General features: G+C 41.7%; 1 protein-coding gene across 2 annotated transcripts in view; it reads right to left on the bottom strand.

Annotated features, from left to right (window-relative positions):
- Positions 1–7902: 7902 nt before the first annotated feature.
- The window catches only part of CYBB (cytochrome b-245 beta chain), a 35379-nt gene continuing 19635 nt past the window's right edge, over positions 7903–23646 (bottom strand). For both annotated transcript variants that reach the window (XM_081566509.1, XM_081566510.1), the window contains 6 exons: positions 21170–21262; positions 18230–18483; positions 16752–16914; positions 14696–14842; positions 12068–12192; positions 7903–10704 (listed from right to left, as the gene is read on the bottom strand). In XM_081566509.1, coding sequence (XP_081422635.1) covers positions 10578–10704; positions 12068–12192; positions 14696–14842; positions 16752–16914; positions 18230–18483; positions 21170–21262 — 909 coding nt within the window. In that variant the 3' untranslated portion in view covers positions 7903–10577. The remainder of the gene's footprint in view (positions 10705–12067; positions 12193–14695; positions 14843–16751; positions 16915–18229; positions 18484–21169; positions 21263–23646) is intronic.

Below are 23646 nucleotides of genomic sequence, written 5' to 3' on the forward strand. Positions count from 1 at the left end.
TCAATAGAGCTGGAGAAACTGTAACATACTGATCTTGTCGTTCAGAGTTTTGATATTCAGGATTCTTTTGCATGATTATTATTTTTAAAAAATATTGCACTGATACTAAAAAAAAATATAAAAAAAGAAGAGGCGGCAAGAATATACAGAAGAACTATACAAAAAAGAGCTTAATGACCTGGATAAACATGATGGTGTGATCACTCACCAAGAGCCAGACATCCTGGAATGCGAAGTCAAGTGGGCCTTAGGAAGCATCGCTATGAACAAAGCTAGTGGAGGTGATGGAATTCCAGCTGAGCTATTTCAAATCTGAAAGGATGATGCTGTTAAAGTGCTGCACTCATTATGTCAGCAAATTTGGAAAACTCAGCAGTGGCCACAGGACTGGAAAAGGTCAGTTTTCATTCCAATCCCAAAGAAAGGCAATGCCAAAGGATGTTCAAACTATTGCACAATTGCACTCATTTCACATGCTAGCAAGGTCATCCTCAAAATTCTCCAAGCTAGGCTTCAATAGTATGTGAACTGAGAACTTCCAAATGTACAAGCTGGATTTAGAAAAGGCCAAGGAACCAGAGATCGAATTGCCAACATCTGCTGGATTATAGAAAAAGCAAGAGAATTCCAGAGAAACATCTGCTTCATTGACTATACTAAAGCCTTTGACTGTGTGGATCACAACAAACTGGAAAATTCTTAAAGAGATGGGAATACCAGACTAACCGATCTGCCTCCTGAGAAACCTGTATGCAGGTCAAGAAGCGACAGTTAGAACCTGGCATGTAACAATGGACTGGTTCCAAATTGGGAAAGGAGAATGTCAAGGCTCTCATCCTGCTTACTTAATTTATATTCAGAGTACTTAATGCAAAATGCCAGGCTGGAATCAAGATTGCAGGGAGAAATATCAATAACCCCAGATATGCAGATGACACCACCCTTATGGCAGAAAGCAAAGAGGAACTAAAGAGCCTCTTGATGAATGTGAAAGAGGAGAGTGGAAAAACTGGCTTAAAACTCAAAACTGGCTTCTTCCTCATGCAATTTTATTTCGTAACACACACACAACAATATTGACAATAACTCGCCTTTTCTGTCAGATAGAAATCCTGTATGAATAAAATAAATATTAAAAACATGGATTTCATAAATATTATTGAATCACTTTGAAGCCTTTTCTCCAAGTAAAATAACTCCATTTCTTAACAGGTCCATTCTAAAGTGAAAATTAGGTTATGGGATAAATAGTGACATAGGAGGCTTCCTTGGTGTTGTTTGTTTGTTGTTTTAGTCGCTAAATCATGTTCCAATCTTTGCGACCCCATGGACTGTAGTCCAACGGGCTCCTTTGTCCATGGGATTTCCCAGGCCAGAATACTGGAGTAGGTTGCCTTTTCCACGGGATCTTCCCAATCCAAGGATCAAACCCGCCTCTCTTATGTCTCCTCGGTGGTAAAGAATCTGCTTATCCATGCAGGACATGTGGGTTTGATCCCTAGTCAGGGAAGATCCCACATATTGCAGAGCAACTAAGCCCGCTTGCCACAACTACTGAAGCCCTAGCGCCCTAGGGCCCTGCTCCACAAGAGAAGCCACCACAATAAGAAGCCCTCAAACTGGAAAGAAAAGTAACCCCTGCTTGCCACAACTAGAGAAAGTCCACACAATGCAAGGAAAACCCAACACAACCAAAAATTAATATATAGTGACATAAGAGAACTCAGCTTCCTAATCTCCCTACAAAGATTAATGACTGGACACTCTTCCTGAACAAAAACAGCTCTGGGAGACATCTAGAGTCCACTTAGGAACTGTTAGCAACACTGTGGAACAACAACAACAACAAAAAACACCTAAGAATCATCACACAAAAAGAGAAGAAAAAACAAATTCATTTTGCCTACATCATTCCCTGCCACCCTCCCCCCCTTCCCAAGCAGGCATTGTTCAGGGCCAAGAAGGAACCTCCCCGTTAGAAAGAGTTGCCCTCACCAGGAACTCACCCTTCCCTAAGAGTGGGGTGAATGACAGCTTCCTTGGGTTCTTGGAACACTGCAGGAAGGTTCTGCTTCAGTTTCACCCCCACCCCACTGGCCAAATTGAGAGGTTAATACAGCCGGTTACGAGCCAGGAAGAAACGCAGAGGCTAGCTGCTAACTATTAGCAGACACGCAGTGGGAGAGAGTGTGGTTCACAGAGACCCGCTCTGCAGAAAAACTGCAGGTTTCTCCACTGATGAAGGCAATGGCCAGCACACCTGCGTGGATGCCCTGCTGATGTCTCCAGCCTTTGCCCCACAGGTAGTCTGTTCAGTGATGCTTAACACCTGAGTCTTGCCCTGCCCTCACTGGAAGCTGGTCACACCTGCAGGCACTGAGGTCTCGGTGGCTGGGCAAGTGTAAGATACCAGCCGCCCGAGTCTCTCCCTACCCCCACCAGCGCCCTGGAGTCAGGCTCACAGCCAGCCTAGCTCCCACCCCTCGGTGAACCCACTGCCGTGCCTGCCCTGGAAGCTAGCCCCCGCAGCTGTGCACCTGCATATCACTGGCCTGAAGCCAGTCATTGGCCTCTACTGCAGCCTGCAAGCTGGAGTGTGCATCCCTGGGTGAGTGCTCACGCATGGGTGAGTGCACCAACAACCAGGGCCCCCACAGCAGCTTGTGAGCTGGGATCCGGCCATGTTCTGTCACTGGCCAGCACCACCCTGCCCACCTGTACCTAGCACCTCCAGCTTTGCTCCATGCCCCCAGCCTGAACCCATCACCAGCCTACATGGCAGTGTACACCCTGCAGGAGAGTGTCTGCAGCTGCAGGAGAATGTGTCAACAGCCAGGTCCCCAGCAGCTACTAGAGGCCACATGGTTAGCCTGGCCCTCGCTACCAGCCCTGGTTCCTATCACTACGAATGTGTCTGCAAGGAGCCTCCGCCACTGCATGGGAACTGCTGCTGGCTGCCACAACCGAGTGTGTGTATGCCACCAGCTCTGGCCATCCCCACTGCCTACACTAGCTAGCAGAACTGGAGGTACTGTTTAGCAGCCACGACAGAACCCCTCTCCCCCATACAGTACTCACCAGGGACCACACAGTTTTCTGTACTGTGGAGTCCAGTGGCCTGAGCTGAAGAGACATCGCGTTTCCCCAGACTGGGCACTAAGACATACCCCCATGCTCGGGACCCTGGACCAGGTGACCCAGAGTCACAATATGATCCAGTATGCCCCTCTTGCAGGTAAAAGGATTCCTTCCCTAAACTAAGTTCATAAAGTCTGGAAGAAGCGACTGATTCTTCAAATATGCTGACACCTATTTGAGGCTACGGGAATGACGAAGAATCAGGAAACATGCTTCCACCAAAGGAATATAGTAAAATTTCAGTAACTGGCCTCAAAGAAATGGAGATCTAGGAATTACCTGATAAAGAGTTCAAAATAATTACAGATGCTCAGAGGGCTACAAGAGAACACAGATAACCAACTTAATGATATCAGGAAAAAATACAAGAACAACATGAGAAGTTCAACAAAAAGATAGAAAAAAATGAAGGAAAAAAAACAAATTTGGGGGCTGAAGAATACAATAATTGAAGAAGTCAGTATAGAACAGCAGAATCTAGCAAACAGAAGAGAGAATCTTTGAACGAGAAGAGAGACCAAGTGAAATTATCCAATCAAGGAGTAAGAAGAAAAAAGAATGGGAAAGGATGAAGAAAGCCTGGGGGGTTATGGGACACAATAAAAAATAATGTATACACCATTAGAGTTTTAGAAGAAGAAAGTCAGAAAGGAGTAGAAAACTTATTTAAAGAATAATGACTGAGAACTTCCCAAACATGGGAAGAGATTTAGACATCCAAGTTCATGAAGCTAATGTCGCCTAAAAATTTCAATCCAAAACAATCTCCTCCAAGACATGTAATAACAACACTGTCCAAAACCGAAGACAAAGAGAGAATTTTAAAACCAGCAAAAGAAAAAAAAAAAAATCTCTCATGCAAGGGAACTTCCATAAGGCTATCAGTGGATTTCTCAGCAGAGACCTTGCAGGCCAGGAGAGAATGGGATGCTAAAGGATGCTGAAAATTCAAGATGCTGAAAGAAAGAAACTACCAGCCAAGAAAACTTTAGCCAGCCAAGTTGTATTTCAGAATTGAAACCAAGGGCTTCCCTGGTGGTCCATTGGTTAAGAATCTGTCTGCTAATGTAGGGGACACGGGTTCAATCCCTGGTCCAGGAAGATCCCATATGCCACAGAGCAACTAAGCCCGTGCACCACAACTACTGAGCTTGCACTCTAGAGCCTGGAGCCACAACTGCTGAGCCTACAAACCGCAACTCCTGAAGCCCATGGGTCTAGAGCCTGTAGTCTGCAACAAGAGAAGCCACCGCAATAAGAAGCCCGCACACTGGAGAGAAGAGTAGCCTCTGTTCACCGTAACCAGAGAAAGCCCATGCCCAGCAACGAAGACCCAGCACAGCCATAAATAAAATAAATAAGTAAATATTAAGAAAAAGAATTGAAGGCAAAACAAAAACTTTCCCTAGCAAACAAAAACTGAGGGAATTTCTCACCAGTAAATTTGCCCTAAGAGAAATGCTGAAAAGAGCTCTTCAAGCTTGAAACAAATGGATGCTAATTAGATGTGAAAATAAGACAACACACTGGTAAAGTAAGCATAAGGTTAGATTCAGAATACCTTAACACTGTAATATGGTGATGTGTTGACTACTTAACTCTAGTATAAAGGTTAAAGGACAAAAGTATTAATTTGTTTAGTTACACAATATAAAAAGATGTAAATGGTGACATAAAGAATATAAAAGGGGGTAGTAAAAATATAGATGTTTTTATGTAATTAAAATGAGATTATCTCTGTAAGATAGACTGTTTTATATATATATAATATATATACAATGTTATATGGGATTCCCTGGTGGCTCAGACGGTAAAGAGTCTACCTGAAATGTGGGAGACCTGGGTTTGATCCCTGGGTCAGGAAGACCCCCTGGAGAGGGAAATGGCAACCCACTTCAGTATCCTTGCCTGGAAAATCCTACGGACAGAGAGGAGCCTGGCGGGCTACAGTCCATAGGGTCGCAAAGGGTCTATGTTGCCCACAAGAGACTCACTTCAGCTTTAAGAACACACATAGACTCAGAGTGAAGGGATGGCAAAAGATATTCCATGCAAGTGGAAACCAAAAGAGAGCAAGAGTAGCTATACTTAGATCAGACAAAATAGACTCTAAGGCAAAAATGGTAAGGAGACAGAGTCATTATATAATGATAAGGGGGGGGCAATTAGTCAAGAAGATATAACAATCATAAATATATATACACCCAACATCAGAGCACCTAAATGCATTAAGCAAATACTAACAGATCTGAAGGGAGAAATAGACAACTATCCAATAATGGTAGAGGACTTCAATACCCCACTTTCAACAATGGATAGGTTATTCAGACAGGAAATCAACATGAAATGAATCTGAAACATACTTCAGACCAACAGAACTAACAGACATATATAGAACATTTCATCAAACAACAAAGAATACACATTCTTCTCAAGCACACACAGAACATACTCTGCTGCTGCTGCTGCTGCTAAGTTGCTTCAGTCGTGTCCGACTCTGTGCGACCCCATAGACGGCAGCCCACCAGGCTCCGCCGTCCCTGGGATTCTCCAGGCAAGAATACTGGAGTGGGTTGCCATTTCCTTCTCCAGTGCATGAAAGGGAAAAGTGAAAGTGAAGTCGCTCAGACGTGTCCGACTCTTAGCAACCCCATAGACTGCAGCCTACCAGGCTCCTCTGTCCATGGGATTTTCCAGGCAAGAGTACTGGAGTGGGGTGCCATTGCCTTCTCCGGAACATACTCTAGGATAGAGTAAATGATAGGTCTCACACAAGTTTTAGTAAATTTAAGAAGATTGAAATCATGAGTATCTTTTCTGACCACAATGGTATGAAGCCAGAAACCAGTAACAGGAGGAAACTGGAAAATGCACAAATATGTGGAAGTTAAACATATTCCTGAACAGCCAATGGGTCAAAGAAATCGAAGTAAATCAAGAAATATCTCAAAGGAAAATGGAAGTGCAACATGTCAAAATGTCTGGGATACTACAAAGAATATATCTTAAATATTCTTACCACAATAAAGCAATTGTAATTATGTGACAGGATGGAAGTGTTAGCTAGGGCTATAGTGGTAATCACTTTGCAATATATAAATGCATTGAATCAACATGTTGTACATCTTAAACTTACACAATGTTCCATGTCAATTATATCTCAATAAATCTGAGGAGGGGAAAGAAATTGGTAGGTTATTGAGGTTTAAGATATTTATAAAATATCTAGCTTTATTAAGAATCTAGATATTTTGTAACCATCATTGACTAGGTGAAAGACTATGGGAGAAAATGATATTGATATCGTCAGAAATATTCCCCAAATGTTAATTACTGATTACAAAAGTAAAATAATACTTTTACATTTATAGCAGAAAAATCTGGTGGTCAAACTTAATACCACTAATAACAGGACAAACTGATAATACCTACCTCCCAATGTAATGCACTAAGGATACAATGTCACCTATACATAGACTATACAGTAAATGATAGTTTTGTATTGGTGTTAAATTTCTTGAATTGATTCATTGCATTGTGGTTATATAACTGAAAGTTGTTCTTTGGAAAAACATTCAGTGAATCATCATGTTGTTCGCTTTAAATATCTTACAATTTTATTTGTCAACTATACCTCAACAAAGCTGAAAATATTAAAATAAAGTAAAAATTAGCATGAATCTAGTTAACCAATATTTCTAAATTAAGTTACCAAGATACTTAGATAGTATAAACCAAAGGCTTATACACCACTGTTACCCAGCTATTCTTAGTGCATTATCTGTACCTAGCACAATAGCTTTAAAAAAAATCCTTAGTTACTTATACCTTGTTTAATCTGCTAGCATGGCATAAAGAACATGAAATTTTTAGCTAGAAATATACGGACTTAATTTTGATACAGTTGCCCAGTAGTTGTGGGATAGTTTGAGCCTATCAGTTATCCTCTCTCAGCTTCAGGTTTTTTTACTCAACAAAACTGAGATAAAATAGCTACCTTGCTAAGAGATAGGGGTGTAGCTCCTGGGTTGGGAAGATCCCCTGAAGGAGGGCATGGCAACCCACTCCAGTATTTTTGCCTGGAGAATCCCATGGACAGAGGAGCCTGGCAGGCTACAGTCCATAGGGTTGCAAAGAGTTGGACATGACTGAAGCAACTTAGCACGCATGCACACAACTACCTTGCAAAATCCTGAGGGATTAAAACATTTGACATAGTAAAAGGTGTTTATTAAAGGTTAGCTATTGATGTTGCTGATGTTTGTTTCAGTTAATGACCTTTCCCTCCATGGCAGCATTTGCTGAACCCCACAGGAACATATGCCCACATCTCTATACCTTTCCTAGATCAAGGGATCATAATTGGTTGACTCATTTACAACAATGACCAACACAGAACCATGAGTGTATATCTATTCACAACCTGATTTGATGGCACCTAATTGAAAAGTTAGAACCTAAAAAAGATGAGTGGAAATGAAAAAAAAAAATGAGGTTGCTATACTAGGGCTTCTTTGCCTTTGAAATTCTATCTACAATATCAGGTGATACACTCTTGTCCATTTCCTTGTACCAGTGTTGTGAGTGTCACCCGGATATCAGTACAGAACTCAGTACTTAGTTTTCCTTACTCAATCCAGAAATTGTGCCGGGTTTGACATCTCATCTACGAAAACACAGAGAATCTCAATCCCACTGGGGCAGAGAAAATCTGTACCCTCTGAGTCCATCCTTGAATACGAAGATCAATAACACAGACACAGAGAGAGCTCATTCATTTTAATAATTGAGTGCAGTTTTGATAGTTCTTCCCAAAATTATCTCCCAGGGCCCCCCTCTCCCAAACTATTCACACACAACATCTACAAGTATTCAAATTTCATAAACACAATGTTGCAAAAGCAAAAGAAATAAGAAACACCTTCATAGCTTTGAGATTAAAAATAATGCTTAATCGTTCTCCCAGTAACTGTTACTAAATACTAAATGCTAAAAAGGCTGCATGGGCAGCTGGCGGCTGGGGAGCAGGAAGGAAGCTCTTATAATGACAAGCGCGTTTACACTCATTTTTCATCTTATAACCAGGATAACACAGGGCGTAACTCCCTGGGTGTCAAAAATAGAAAACCCTGTAGAAATACTTTCAGAGCAACAAATTAAGTTGGTTTTACTTATGCCACATAGGGAGCAAGGGCCCAGATTTTCAGACTGCCTGTAACCCTGGTCCCCCTTCTGGCTCACACTTTGGCATAAAGAAATGAAACTATGAACATGGAGACTGAGTCATAGCAAGAGCACAATACAAATTTGTTGAATGAATGGACTGATACCTCAGGTGCAGTGTGAATGGGATGGACCTAAGTTTCTCTTTGAATAAACAGCCCTGGACATCGTGGGGAGATGACCTTCCCAAAGCAAGCCTGACTTGATGCCCTCAGTGCCATGGGCATCCTGGGGACCCAATGGAACAACTGAGTTCTTTTTAGTTCTGCTTGGTCCCCTGAAGAGGCCCACTCAGCATCAAATTTGTGGCCAGAATTTCAAATTCAATACCTTATGTTATCAAAATGAATATGTGTACAGCTCCTGTAATTACATTCAATACATACAAGACTTTAAGAAATCTGGGGTAGAAAGTGACCCCCTTCCCCTACCCTTCCCTTTTGCTCTTTTTTTTTTTTGGCTTTCTCTCTGCTGCTGCTGCTGTTAAGTCGCTTCAGTCATGTCTGACTCTGTGCGACCCCATAGACAGGCTCCCCGGTCCCTGGGATTCTCCAGGCAAGAATACTGGAGTGGGTTGCCAGTTCCTTCTCCAATGCAGGAAAGTGAAAAGTGAAACTGAAGTCGCTCAGTCGTGTCCGACTCCTAGCGACTCCATGGACTGAAGCCTACCAGGCTCCTCCGTCCATGGGATTTTCCAGGCAAGAGTACTGGAATGGGTTGCCATTGCCTTCTCCATGGCTTTCTCTCACTTTCCTTCTATTCTCTTCCTCCTTCCCTCCCCTTTCTTCCTAACCTGGTCTTCTGCCCTTCCCCTCTGCTCCTTTCTCCTTCTTTCTCATTATTAAAGTTGATTACTTCTAAATATCTGTGGCCCCAGAGAATATAACAAATAAAGCTGTTTTTAGTTCCCAGAAGTAGAAGCAGTTACATTAACAGTGATTTAGAGATTCTTGAACTCATGAACATCCAGAATATTCTATTGGATATGAATTCAAAAGCTACATAGTAAGCAAGATTTTAGTTTCCGGGATGTAAATTTTATCATGATCATGATGATAGAAAGATGAATCATTAGTTACACCAGTAAGATCAATTTTGCATGTGTATTTAAGTAGAACAAAGAGTGGATGCTATTTAAAGCAGATGTCAGATACATATTTGTCACAATTCTTTGTTTCAAATTCACAAGTGCTGGCTGGAGAGGACCATTTTGGGCAATAAATTAGTTTGCATTTCTTTCATAGCATCAGGAGCAGGACTAAAGGAGCCAGCCAGAGTTATGAGAGGAGTTCATTTCTCTGCCTCCATCTCCCTTTGGTGCAATGCTTCAAATAAGAGTGTTTGGACAGGAAAACCTATTGGTTACTAACCTTAGCCTGTTCTGTACGCTTAAGAGAATCAGGCTCTTTTGGTCAACTAGAGTATTGGAAGTGATTTCCTCAGATAATACTGTTTAAGGCTTTCAGTTGATTCTACCTTGGCACTATATGGTTCTAAATATCTTTTCATTCATTCATTCAGCTAACTTTCAATGAGTATCCACCCTCTGCCAAGCACCAGTGTAAATGGTGGGTCATACATACATCCAGTCAGTCTAACATTCTTTTTTAGGAGAAATCTCTGACCCAGTTAGGCTGCTGTATTGGTAAACTGGAGGATGTTGTCACTATTAAGTGATGAATCACTCTCAGCATAAATTATCTCCTACTTGGAAAATTTCCTTCAATAGGACAATAACGATAACAAAGGGACACAAAAGGGAATATGAATAATTATTCCCTGGTTTGCTTCTTCTTTGGGGGAGTATGCAAACCAATTTCCAGGCAACCTGCTATTGCTGAAAGATCATCAAACCTAGAGTCAGATGGCCTAGAGCCAGTCTCAGCTTTAATCTTAGGGAGGTTACTTCACCATTTTGAACTTTTTTTTTTCATCCTGAAAATGGAGTCTGAGAATCTTTGCCCTAACTTTCTCTGGCATTACTGTGAAGGAAAGAAAAAATGAAAAAAAAAAAGTTTATATAATTGCTCTGAAAACCATAAAGCTCCATACAAATGCAAATTTACCACCATTAAAAATCTTTGACATTCCTTTCAGGGAAAATCATAACATCATAGTTCCTTTTTCTTTTTTTTTTAAGGGAGGAACTTATCCACTAGCATTACTTGGTTATTCAATGGTACAACCCACATTTATTTCCTCATGGAAGAGACCAGTTAGAAGTTTTCCTTGTTGAAAATGAAATGCACTCCCCTGGGGCCAGAGTCGGAGTTGGAGATGCACTGCTTATTAAGGGTGTCAGCCAAGGCTTCCGGTCCGCAGAGGAAGACTCCTATTCTGGTACTTTTGGGGAGAAAAAGAGAAAGAAAAAGACAGTTTTAGGCTTTGGGATGGATCAATTACAAAGCACATGGGGAGAGTTCCTATTGATTTTAGGCCTCAGAGCAGAGTCTCCTCAGCTCCTTTGTCTTTCCACAAATGAAAGAGTTCAGGTGACCCTCGGGAGGGTGGCTTGGTCGTGTTCACGGGGGCAGCTGGCTACTTCAAAAGGCAGCTGACTTTATTGAAAAAAAAATGACATTCAAGCAAGGTTTATGGAAATTTCTACCACAGAGAAAATGGTGGTGAATTTGTGAGCCTGTGGTCTACTTCCTTTCAGGGCTCTGTGTTCTCAAACACTCCAGCATCTTTTTAAAAAAAAATTTTTTTTGACCACACCATGGGGATGAACCATACCCTCCTATACTTGAAGCACAGACTTTTAACCATTGGACCACCAGGGAAGTCCCTCCAGTGTCTTAAAATCAGGAACAGACCCGCCTTAGGAACAGCAACTCTGCTAACAACTTGTAGCTGTGGTTTCAGACCAGAGCCCTGGTGTCAGCTTTTCAAGAATACATATTATTGAAGTAGGTCAGCTCTGTTTTTAAATTGGTATGACTTCACACTTTTTTCAAATCTGCCCTAAAATATCTGTTTGGCTTAAATGTCAAAGCTGTGATGATTTGTTCTTTGATGTGACTGTATTTCCAATTCCTTGTTCACGTTAAGATTTCAAGAAAACTCAAAAAGCCATTCAAAGCCAAGAATGCAGATTCTTGGGCCCCACCCCACATATACTAAGTCAGCATTTTAAAAAGCTCCTCCAAGTGATTTACATGTTCATTAAAATGTAAGAAGCAATGACATAAAGAGTGTATTTATGGTGATTTCTTGAGTTTGTCATGTGTTCTAACAAGATAAAAGATCTCCTCAAAGCTTTATAATGATTAAAACTTTAGTGAGGGCAGGAAGGACCTGGGGTATCTGTCAACTTATGATCTAGGACCCAAAAGCTATACATGAAAATGGGGCCAGTGTCTCCTTAGTAAACAATATAAATCTTGTTGAATTAATAGAAGCAGATACATGAGTGAAATTTAGGAGATAAAAGCAAAGAATTGAGTTATGAGCCTCCTTGGGGGCAGCAGGGTTCAGAAAGTCTGAGGTGGGGCCTGGGAATCTTTGTTTGGAATTCACCAGTCAATTTTGAGTGTGGTTTAAAGACTTCTTCTTAAAGTGAGAGATATTTAGAACCTTTTATGAGTGTGAATATAGTTATCTAGATATTTCAGTTTCCAGAATATATAAATTTAGCTGTGTTTGGGAGCTGCTGCTTTATGTAGACTGTAAGCCTCAAGAACACTCTGTTGGGGGAACTCCTTACTTGGGGTGTTGACTTCCAATGGTCTTGAACTCGTTATCCCAGTTGGGTCGTCCATACAAGGTCTTTTGTTTCAGGCCTGTGATTACATCTTTCTCCTCGTCATGATGCACAGCAAAGTGACTGGCCTGCAGGAAAGGACATGAATTCAGAAAAAGAGGCATGCTCTATAAACACACACAGACAGACTAACATATCCCACAAACCAAGCTCTAACTACGCATTCTAAATGTACATATTTGAAGCAAGGCATTATGTCAGAAGCTAGAAGTTCAACAACACTGAACACGCTGATTTCAAGCCATTTATAGTCTAGAAAGGGAGACCTTGAAGTAAAAAGGTGGGCGATCCTGTTTGTAGACTAAGGTACCATGAATGCCACAGAGGAGGCACAAACATCTCCATGAGAACAAAGAAGGGAGGACAAGTGGAGGATATGAGAAGGTCTCAGGGTGGCAGCATTTGAGCCAGACTTTAAAGTATGGGTACAATTTAAATTCTGTTTCACTGTTTTTCTCTCTGCAGTACATCTAGCAATCTGTCCCGAATATACTCCCACTGTTTTGAGAGAATCACTAAGAATTAAGACAATCATAGATTAAAATGCACTCATATTTTGCTAATGTAATGAGACATCAAACCAAGCCTAAAGCCATTAATAGTCTGTGGGGGTAGGGGTGGGGGGAGGGGTTGCTTTCTGTTACCATTCTAGGGAGCCTCAGTTTGAACCACAGGTATTTTTTAGTAAAAATGGTTAATTAAATTTAACAATTAAATCAGATTTTAAATTTACTGGACAGGGAATGGATAATGGGGATGGAAGAGGTTAAGAAGGGTGGTTTCCCTGGTTTAATAATCCTGTAGACACAAAGTTTTGCAAAGCAAAATAACTATTTTTCAATGCAAAAAATTTCCCACTTAAAAAAAAAACAACTGGCTTTTGCAAAAAACAGAACTGCAGAGCAATTTATATATTATACATTTTTCCCGTTGGGTTTCGTTTTTACCAAATGTTGTTGTTGTTTTGTCTTTAAATTGCAGAAGTGACATCTTAAAACCACTTTTTCTAGAGCAGCAATTTTCATGGTCATGTGGCCTGGGACCTACGTTTGTGGGACCTACGGGACCTATAAGACTTTCCGAAGACTTGGAGAATTTATGATAGGCAATATGCCAAAACCTGAATGAGAAGAAGTCAGTTTTCACAGGTACAAGGTACATGTGAAAAATGTCTCTGATGAGAAGCCAGTGTGTGGGTGTGGCCAGCTGAGCCAGTGACCAGAAACTCTTGCCTTAGCTCCTCACTCAGGAGGACAGTTATGCTGCTTCTGGGCCAAGTCATTAATGTCTGCTTACTTAGAAACACGTTACCCGCTAGGAATCATTAACTTGTTTCTAAGTTTCTCAGTCTCATCACTTTAGACATTTGAGGTCAGATAGTTCTTTGTTGTGGGGGGTTGTCTCGTGAATTGTTATCTTATCAATACTTGTAGCTGTAATTGTTTTATCCATTGAAAATTCACATTTTCATTGCTAAATGTCTCAGGAGGGAGTATATATACATATATGTACTACACACATGTATACATATATACAAACATATATCACCTTCATTAGATATATACTGATTTATTTACAAACGATTATCATGAACTACTGGAAGTGGCTAAGAGTGCAGATCCTGGAGCATTTATTACTTGGATGCCCTTGGACAAATGACCTAAGCTGTTCTGGGCCTTGGTTTCCCTGTCTGTGAAATACGGATAAGGATAATAGCTACTTCATAAGGTTGTTGTGAGGATTTAATTAGACAATCTATGTAAACACTAAGAAGAATACTTGGCACAAGCATATGCTTAAGAACTATTACCAGTTATTATGACTCCTTATTAAATGTATTATGTATATTATAAAACATACATAATACAAATTAAAGGAATATATACCCATATATATGCATGTGTATACATATTTATGGGCTTCTCAGGGGGCTCAGTAATAAAGAATCTGCCTGCCAATGCAGGAGACACGGGTTTGATCCCTGGGTCTGGAAGATCCCCTGGAGTAGGAAATAGCTACCCCACTCCAGTATTCTTGCCTGGGAAATCCGAGGGACAGAGGAACCTGGCAGGTTACAGTCCATGGTGTCACAAAAGAGTCGGACATGACTTAGTGACTAAACAACAGCAACATACATATGCATGTGTATATATATATATACATATATACATATATATATATATATATACACACACACACACATACATACACACACACAGAGAAAGAGAGCGAGAGAAAGCTAATATTTTCTTTTCTTCCCATAACCCAGTGGATCATCTTATCCACCTGGTTCAATACCCCTGGTGGGGGCACTGCTCTAACAAGGTCACAGTCATGGCTCTGACTTTTTTGTAGGCTCCCTAGCTTTGACCTGTCCCGTAGATACCAGCTTTGAATTTAGTCTCAACAGTCTGAACATATGGGCATACTGAGTCAGAGTGAATGTGGTGGATTACCTGAAGCCATTGACTCTTCTTAAAACCAGTACACAAGACACTCCAATAGCCAAGGGGAAGTTGGTAAGCCCTGGGTGCTATGGGAGAGACTTGAGGTTGGGAATCTTGTCCTTACCTGAGACTCATCCCAGCCAGTGAGGTAGATGTTGTAGCTGAGGAAGCCTGCATTGTTCTTCTCCTGCATCTGGGTCTCCAGCAGCTGCAGCAGGTCCGCAAACCACTCAAAGGCATGTGTGTCCCGGCACAGCCAGTAGAAGTAGATCTGAGAGGGAGGACAGACCATGAAGCAGAGTATTTGCTGTTCAGTCATTCAGTCATGTCCAACTCTTTGCAACCCCATGGACTGCAGCATGCCAAGGCTTCACAGTCCTTCACCATTTTCCGGATTTTGCTCAAACTCATGTGCATTGAGTCGATGATGCCATCCAACCATTATATATGTATTTTATTTTTAAATTGAAGTATAGCTGATGTATAGTATTATATAAATTACAAGTGTATAATAGAGTGATCAACAATTTCAAAGGTTATACCCCATTTATAATTATTATAAATCATTGGCTATATTCCCCATGCTGTATATCCTTATAATTTATCTTATTTCTAATAGTTTGTATCTCTTGATCCTCTCCCCCTATGTTGCCCTTCCCTGTCCCTTCTCCCCACTGGTAACCACTAGTTAGTTCTCTATATCTGTGAATTGAGTAGATTATATTTAAATAGAGACCTATCAGCATTGACATATGGATTTCTACCCTCCCACCTTCCACTCTTCCCTGTTGCTCAGAATGTCTAGAAACATAGGTTTTTAGAAAACTAGATATTTGACAAACTAGCTCGCATGAACCTGCTCTGGCCTTTACATGGCAGGATAGTAAATAGACAGCTTGTTCTCAGAAATCTATAGCTTAAGAAGAAAACATGAGCCCACCACTTGCCCCCTGGGGCTGCTCTTGCCCTCCCAGAATTCCTCGCTTCCTTGGACTCTCCTTTCAGAAAGATCAGTAGGATGTAGAGGAGCCATGGTTGCCACCATGCAACTTCCCTGCCTGCTACGCCAGACACCTCTGAGTTTCTAGGGGAAAAAGTAGTTCTACCCACACCTCCTCAACATCGAAAAGAGGGGAAGGGAGAATGAAAGTCAAAGTAAGCTCCATGTGCCTATTAGAAGTTACCTCTCAGGAAGATCCTCTGGAGAAAGAAATGGCAACCCACTCCAGTATTCTTGCCTGGGAAACCCCATGGACAGAGGAGCCTGCTGGGCTACAGTTTATGGGGTCTCAAAGACCTGGACATGACTTAGTGACTAAACAACAGTTATTAGAATGACTCAAGCTTTATTAAAGATGTCATTTCTCAGGCAATGAAACCCAACTTACATGGGACCAAAAATTCCCCTGGGACTTTACTCTGAGGAGACAGCCATAGAAAGTAAAAAAGTAAAAGTGTCATGAAAGGACATGTCTCCTGCCCTCCCCCTGCAAATAAATGTGGGGGAGGGGTGACTGGAAATGGAATCTACCTCAATATATAACATAAGATCATAGAAAAATTATTCTATATCCTCTCAATGGAACATGAAGGACTCATCAAAAATGATTATTAGCAACCTTGTGACAACACTGAAAAACACTATATGTTTTCAAAAGAGTGGGACATTAAATTGTACATGCTCAATATATGCAGCTTTCTAAAAATATATAAACAAGTGGAAAAATGTTGGAAGAGAATTTACCAAAAGGAGAATTATTGGATTGGGATTGTGAACACTTTAGCTCTCTCTCTTCTGAATTTCTAGTAATACTATGCAAATATGGTATATTACTTTTGATAATAGGCCTGCTTCTATAGAACCACATTTATTTATTTGTTTGTTTGGTGGTGCTGTGAGGCTTGGGGGATCTTAGTTCCCTGACCAGGCATTGAACCTGCAACCCTTGGCAGTGAAAGTGCTGAGTCCTAACCACTGGACCACCAGGGAAGTCCCAGAGACACCTTTAATTTATCCAATAGCCCTTGTATTGGTGAGAAGCCTGTCTCTCTGAAACCACCCAGAACTTGGCTTCACTTCGCCTGATCTCTGCCAGCCACTGCCCTGATGGCTCTTTGAGGCTTCACTTGGCAGAGTGTGATGACCAGTCCAAGCCCTCTGAAAAAAAGAAAGAACCTACCTTTTTGAGCCTCAGATTTGGGGCTTTATTGCAATATTTGTACCAGACCGACTTGAGGATGGATGCAAAGGGCGTGACCCCAATCCCTGCTCCCACTAACATCACCACCTCGTAACTGAACACGTCCTCACTTGCAGTGCCAAAGGGCCCGTCAACAGCTATCCTGGAGGGAAGCATGGGGGGAGATGGTTACACAGATGTCTTGCTCTTCAGAGGCAGAGGGGGCACACATTATCACTGGGGGTGTGCAATACATCACTTCAAACCGGGACAATGTACTGATGTGGCACTTTCTTCTGTGAGACGGCTTTCAAGTAACCAACTCGGTGTGAACGTTGGGGTTGGAAGTAAGAAGAGGAATTTTTAGCTAACTGAAAACATGTGGTAACTCTCAGGGGTATTTTTCCCTGTACCTCCCTTCACGCATTAAACACACACACACACACACACACACACACACACACACACACACACACACACACACTCACACAAACATGTCTGTGTCTTGCCAGGGCAGCCCACACTTGAAATTCTTGCACATTAAAGTGAGAATTTTCCATGCTATAATATCTTATAAATTTATTATCTCCACTTTTCATTTGTCTAGTCATTGAGTTATTTGACCAACTTTTCTTCAGCATCTACTAAGTACCTGACGCCATGTTAGGCATGTGGGAAAAAGGAGGCCAACTGAGTAATATCTGGCATGCATGCATGCTAAGTCACTTCAGTCATGTCTGACTCTTTGCAACCCTATAGACTGTGGCCCACCAGGCTCATCTGGCCATGGGATTCTCCAGGCAAGAATACTGGAGTGGGTTGGTATGCTCTCCTCCAGGGAATCTTCTCGACCCAGGGATTGAACCAGAGTATCTTATGGCTCCTGCACTGGCAGGCAGGTTCTTTACCACTAGCACCACCTGGCATTTCCCCTCAAATAACGTACAGCAATTAAATTTTAAGTATAGCTTTGATTGAAAGTTAATATACCTTGACCTTGACTCTTACAAATGTAAAGGCATTGGGGAATATCCATGATTAACATATGATTCAAATATTTTATACTTTACATAGGATTTATACAGATATGTATAAACAGCTTCCCTGGTGGCTCAGATGGTAAAGAATCTGCCTGCAGTGCAGAAGACACAGGAGACCAGGGTTCGATCCCTGGGTCGGGAAGATCCCCTGGAGAACTGAATGGCAACCCACTCCAGCATTCTTGCCTGGAGAATTCCATGGACAGAGGAGCCTGGTGGGCTACAGAGCATGGGGTCTCAAAGAGTCGGACATGACTGAGAGACTAACACTTCACCACATATAAGATGGGGAACACAGAGATCATTACCTCTGTTTGTAGAATCCATGTGATTTGTCAAGACTCAGGGGCTACTGGAGTGAGAGATGGGAGAAGCAAAGGTATTTAGTGACATTTTTCCTGAACTCATGCACCTTTGTAACAGGCACTCTGTACTCACTTTGGTAGTTTCCAGGCTTCTTGAAACTCCTGCTTATCACAGCCACAAGCTTTGAAGAGTCCCTCTGTCCAGTCCCCCACGATGCGGATATGGATGCTAAAGAAGTCTTCCTCGGGGGCAGAGGTCAGGGTGAAAGGGTGCCACTCCAGCTTGGACACCATGGGACACTTGACGAAAATGTATTGGCCCACCTCCATCTTGAATCCCTTCTTCTTCATCTGGAGCTCGATGGTTTTGAAAGGGTGAGTGACCACCTATGGAAATAAAACATGTCTCTGGAAATGCCCCTTTCTCCCAGTACTTGTCTTGTCAGTGTCTGTATGGATAAGAGGCTGAGCTAAGAGGCCCCACCCAAGTCCCTTCTTCAGGGCCAACACAGTAGTTCTTCCAGCAAACGAATCTCTTACCGGGAATAGCCCTCGGCTGTAGCCAGTGGCCCACAATGAGCTCTGATGCAGGGACCCAAAGGCCTGGCCCTTATCCTCACTTTGGGACAACTCCTAGAGGCCATCCCAGCTCCAGCACTTCCTATAGGATCAGCTGAGGCTGCAGTTACAACCACTTTGACAGCCAGCCATTTCCTTCCCCCAGTCCTGCCTTTTTTTCTTTTACAGGTTCATCTCCTGAGAACACGCCCCGATCAGCCTTCTGCATGCAGTTCTCTGTCTCTGAGTCTTGGCTAGGGAATTCAACCTAAGACTCCAGCTCATTGTGATTGTTTTTCCTCTAAGAAATCAAGGCTGTGGCTAGAAACAGGAAGAAGAGATGGTTTCCTACTCACCCTTCCTGTTTCCCCAGGGGATGATCAAGAGCCTTAGCAGTCGGACAGAGGCAGAAGGTGACCCCATTGACTAGTTATATAGCAACGTCCCCCAAACCAAGCCTGAGGTGCTGGTCTGTCTTTGTCCCAAGTCCCACCTTGAGCCTGCCTGATTTCATGCATTGTTTCTGTTTCTCCCTACTTGGGGAGTACACCGTCCATCTCTCCCAAAGCCAGGCCCCACCCACCCGTTGTTTGTCCTCCATGTACCTGACTGTTCATAATAGCTTTGTTTACAATAGCAAAACAATTTGGAAACAGTCCAAATGCCCATCAACTGGTGAGTCAGTAAATAAAAATAAAAATAGAACACAACAAAATGCTTTCGCTGTAATATGCTGTTTCTGTGATGATTCCTGAGATCTTAGAAGGACTTTAATATGCACAACAGAAAACAAACCAAGGGACATCAAAGGAAAGGAAAATCAACAGAAACAAAATAGCAGTCTCCTAATGTTGACTAATGGGCTTCTCTGGTAATTCAGTGGTAAGGAATCCACCTGCGATGCAAGAGACACAGGAGATGCTGGTTCAATCCCTTGGTTGGAAAGATCCCCTGGAGAAGGAAATGGCAACCCACTCCAGTATTCTTGCCTAGGAAATCACATGGACAGAGGAGCCTGACAGGCTACAGTCCATGGGGCTGCAAAGAGTTGGACACGACTGAAGGGACTCAGCACAATGTTGACTGATACTGCTGAGCTTTTCTTTTCATGAGTGAGGAGTAGGAAAATGGGAAATCCTTTTAAGAAGAATTGTCAAATGTTTCCAAAATTTGTGATTCAAATATAACTTAAATGACAAGGCTGCCACCCATGTCCCTTCATCACTGAATTAAGGGGGTGTAAAACTTCATTTTGAAAACAGAAGATAAAGATTGATGAAAATGACTTTGAAAATTACACTGCTCACATTGCAATTTTGTGTGGTGAACATGATTTTTACCATATTGCAATGTTGCCACCACAGGCAACACTGGGACAGGAGGGAGTAAAATGTCCTAGTGGACAACACAGTCACAGAATACTTTTGGATAGTGCTTCATTTCTTACATGTGTTGACATGAGAAGAAAATAGATATTCATTTTATTCACAGGAAAACAAGTTTGCCTTAGAAATAGGCCTAGCAGAAATACTTGTCTGGTTAGTCCATTTTAGTCTAGTAAGGGAAATTTTGTGGTGGCTCTTTTTGCTGATCTGTGAGCTTTTTCTCACACAATATAAATATCATAAAAGGAGAACTGTTGTGGCTTCCTGTATTTCAAGATCTCCATTGCCAGTGGGACTATGTTCCTATGACTTTCCATAGAGGTCCAGAAAGAAGAGGTAGGTGGACAGGAAGGTTTTGTGTGTTTTGCAAAAGCAACCCATGGCAAATTTTGGTAAATACTTTTTGAACTGAATTGAATTCAATTTTATTTGAAAAAAATAGTCTTGTCTGATGTTTCCTGAAACTATAATAAGGTGATTCTATTTCTATTTATTTAGTTAGATATTTATTTATTTAGTGATAAGAAGTGGCATTGACATGAGGGGAATAAACCACTATATATTTGAAGTTATCAGACTCAACTCCCAATGAAGTTTAATTAGCTTACTGAAGACTTTGAGGACGTTACCTCTGATATTCTGTGACTACATACAAAGCACAGAGAAGGAGGCAAAGAGGACCTGGGGAATGATCTCTATCTCAGTAAGACCTGCCCTGGGTTCCCTGATTCTTTTGGCATCTGAATATTTTAAGGCTCAATAAATGATCTTTGTGACTGTTTGAACTCATCTCTTTCACTTCTTTACTCTTAACTAATCACATCATCCCTCATGCCTCTCCCCTTGACACACACACACACACACACACACACACACATAACACAAATTCATTTACATAAAACATTTGCGTTCATTTGTCAACAGAAAATGTTCAATTCTAGTGTCCTCAATGAAAAGGTCCAATCATTTGATTATCAGGCTAGGAGCACTGAAACAAACCATAGGTCATCTCTCTGCCCTAAGTTTAATCAAAAGAAACCAAGTAAAAGACAGCTCTGACAGTGTAGTAGAGAACTTGGGTAGACTTGTCTATGATATAGTTAGATAGTCATTCCTAAGCCAGTGCCTACCTTGGTGATGACCACCTTCTGTTGAGATCGCCAAAACCGTACCAACCTCTCACAGAGGTATAGGAACATGGGACCCACTATCCATTTCCAAGTCTGTAATCAGAACAAACAATGAAAAAAAAACGTGTGTTAAGGGGTGGTAGTTAATAAAAGATTCAAGAAGACAAAACATTTTAGACATGCAATTAACATTTGTGGGCATGTTTAGATATTTGATATTATATTAGTAAATTTATTCTATAAAAGAATGCATGAAAATACCTAAAGTTGAAATAAATTTCTGAGCCAGTAAAAATGAACATTCTCTTTGGTCACATTGGGGAACTTTATCTACAGTATGAAACTCTCCCAAGAGGAACTGCCCACAAGAATGGGATTTCCTCCTATTGTTGCAATAGGAGTTGCAATAATCCTACAGCAGAGTAAAGTTGGTTTCGGAATTAACATTTGTCTAAAGGATAGCATTTCAACAACATCATATTTTTAATATAACATTGCAATTACTTTCTCTCAGTCACGTAGTCAAAGCTTAATTCGTCACAAGTTGAGAAATTTCATGTAAGAATTTAGCTGTTTCTCCAATATTCTGGCAAGTTCTCAGAGCTAAGCAAAGCACTTGCTGAATAGGGACAGATCCAGAAATTTTCAGCTTTCTCTAGAGTTCCTTCTTGTCAGAATCTGCAATGTTTCAGACCACTGGAATTACCCTGTGGCATTGTTGGCTGTCCAAAAATATTTAGACCAAACAGATCCATCCTGGGATTCAGTCAGTTAGGTTCCTAGTTGAATATCTGAAGTAGCAAAGAATTTTAGAAGGTGATATCATCTAAAATATGACATCCCAGAAGGGATTCCAAGAGGGGAAGAAATCCCAGAGGACTTTCCATACTCTCACTTATGATGTTTCTATGAAAATTTTTCAGAAACTTATTGTTGGAAGTTGAGAGCACCCAAATAGCCCTATCTCTAGTCAAAGTTGAAAAATATCTGCCTGGAGGTCACAAATCCTCTGCTACTGGCCTTCATTTTCATGGGACAGGTTTTTCAAACCGTCTAGCATTATCCATCTATTTCCTGGGGGCCACCTGGGGCCACATTGAATGGAGCCAGGTGTTGGACACTGCCTCTAATCTTCCCAAAAATCCAGGAGCATGTCTGAGGTAGGTGTCTGTTAAGGTAGTAGCATTCTGACTCCAGCTGTCTTCAAGGAAATGTGCCTTCCCCAACTCATAAGATGACCTGCAATACAGTTCCCTTTTAATCCTGTCTATTGATGTCTCTGGAGAAGGCAACGGCACCCCACTCCAGTACTCTTGCCTGGAAAATCCCATGGATGGAGGAGCCTGGTAGGCTGCAGTCCATGGGGTCGCCAAGAGTAGGACACGACTGAGTGGCTTCATTTTCACTTTTCACTTTCATGCATTGGAGAAGGAAATGGCAACCCACTCCAGTGTTCTTGCCTGGAGAATCCCAGGGATGGGGGAGCCTGGTGGGCTGCCGTCTATGGAGTCGCACAGAGTCGGACACGACTGAAGCGACTTAGCAGCAGCAGCAGCAGCGTTGATGTCTTGGGGCTTCCCTGGTGGCTCAGCGGTAAAGAATCCACCTGCCATGTAGGAGATGTGGGTTCAGTCCCTGGGTTGGGAAGATCCCTGGAAGAAGGAAATGGCAACCCACTCCAGTGTTCTTGCCTGGAGAATCCCATGGACAGAGGAGCCTGGTGGGCTATAGTCCATAGGGGTCGCAAAGAGTCGGATGAGACTGAGTGACTAAAACAACAACAACAATTGATGTCTCTATGTAGTGGGGGTAGTTCAATGATGTGTCTGGTTAGTTTCATTAATAAGTAAGGATGCTGAAAGATGTTAAGTCCTCAGATAGCATGCTGTTTCTAGAGGAAGAGTACTCCTATATTAGGAGAGCAGGGAAAAAGGAAGGAGAAATGGGATGGGAAATTTGCCTTTATATTATACTGTGTTTAAGGACACAATTAATGATCCTTTTCAGAAGACCTGTACAAATGTTGATTTTTGCTTAGTTTTATACCAATAGCTAACATAATAACCAATAATGTGTATTGCTTGCCAATGGGGGAAAAGGTATGAAAATCACAGGATTCACTTCTCACTCTATGGAACAGAGATATTGAGAATAAACAAAATGGAGTTCTTGAGAGTTCCCAACAAAAGGGAAATATTTTAGCATCCTTTCCCTTGGTCACCCTTGCCACGCTCCCGCTCTACCATGAAGTGCCATTGGGTGTTAGCATGAACCTGGCTCTCCAGTCTCCTTTATTCACAGACAGGACCTCCTGATACCTAATGGCAGCCCTATGTACCATCTCACAAATTTCCACCCAGCTCTGAAATCTGGATAGAAAATCTTATTTCCTGGTATCTGAAGAGGCTCCTGGCTCCTTATATTATAAATCATTATCTGAGCTTTCCAATTCAGCTCAGGATGGAATCCCTCTGAAA

This window comes from Giraffa tippelskirchi, chromosome X (assembly GCF_054371585.1).
Source record: "Giraffa tippelskirchi isolate mGirTip1 chromosome X, T2T-mGirTip1v1.2.pri, whole genome shotgun sequence".
Taxonomy (NCBI): domain Eukaryota; kingdom Metazoa; phylum Chordata; class Mammalia; order Artiodactyla; family Giraffidae; genus Giraffa; species Giraffa tippelskirchi.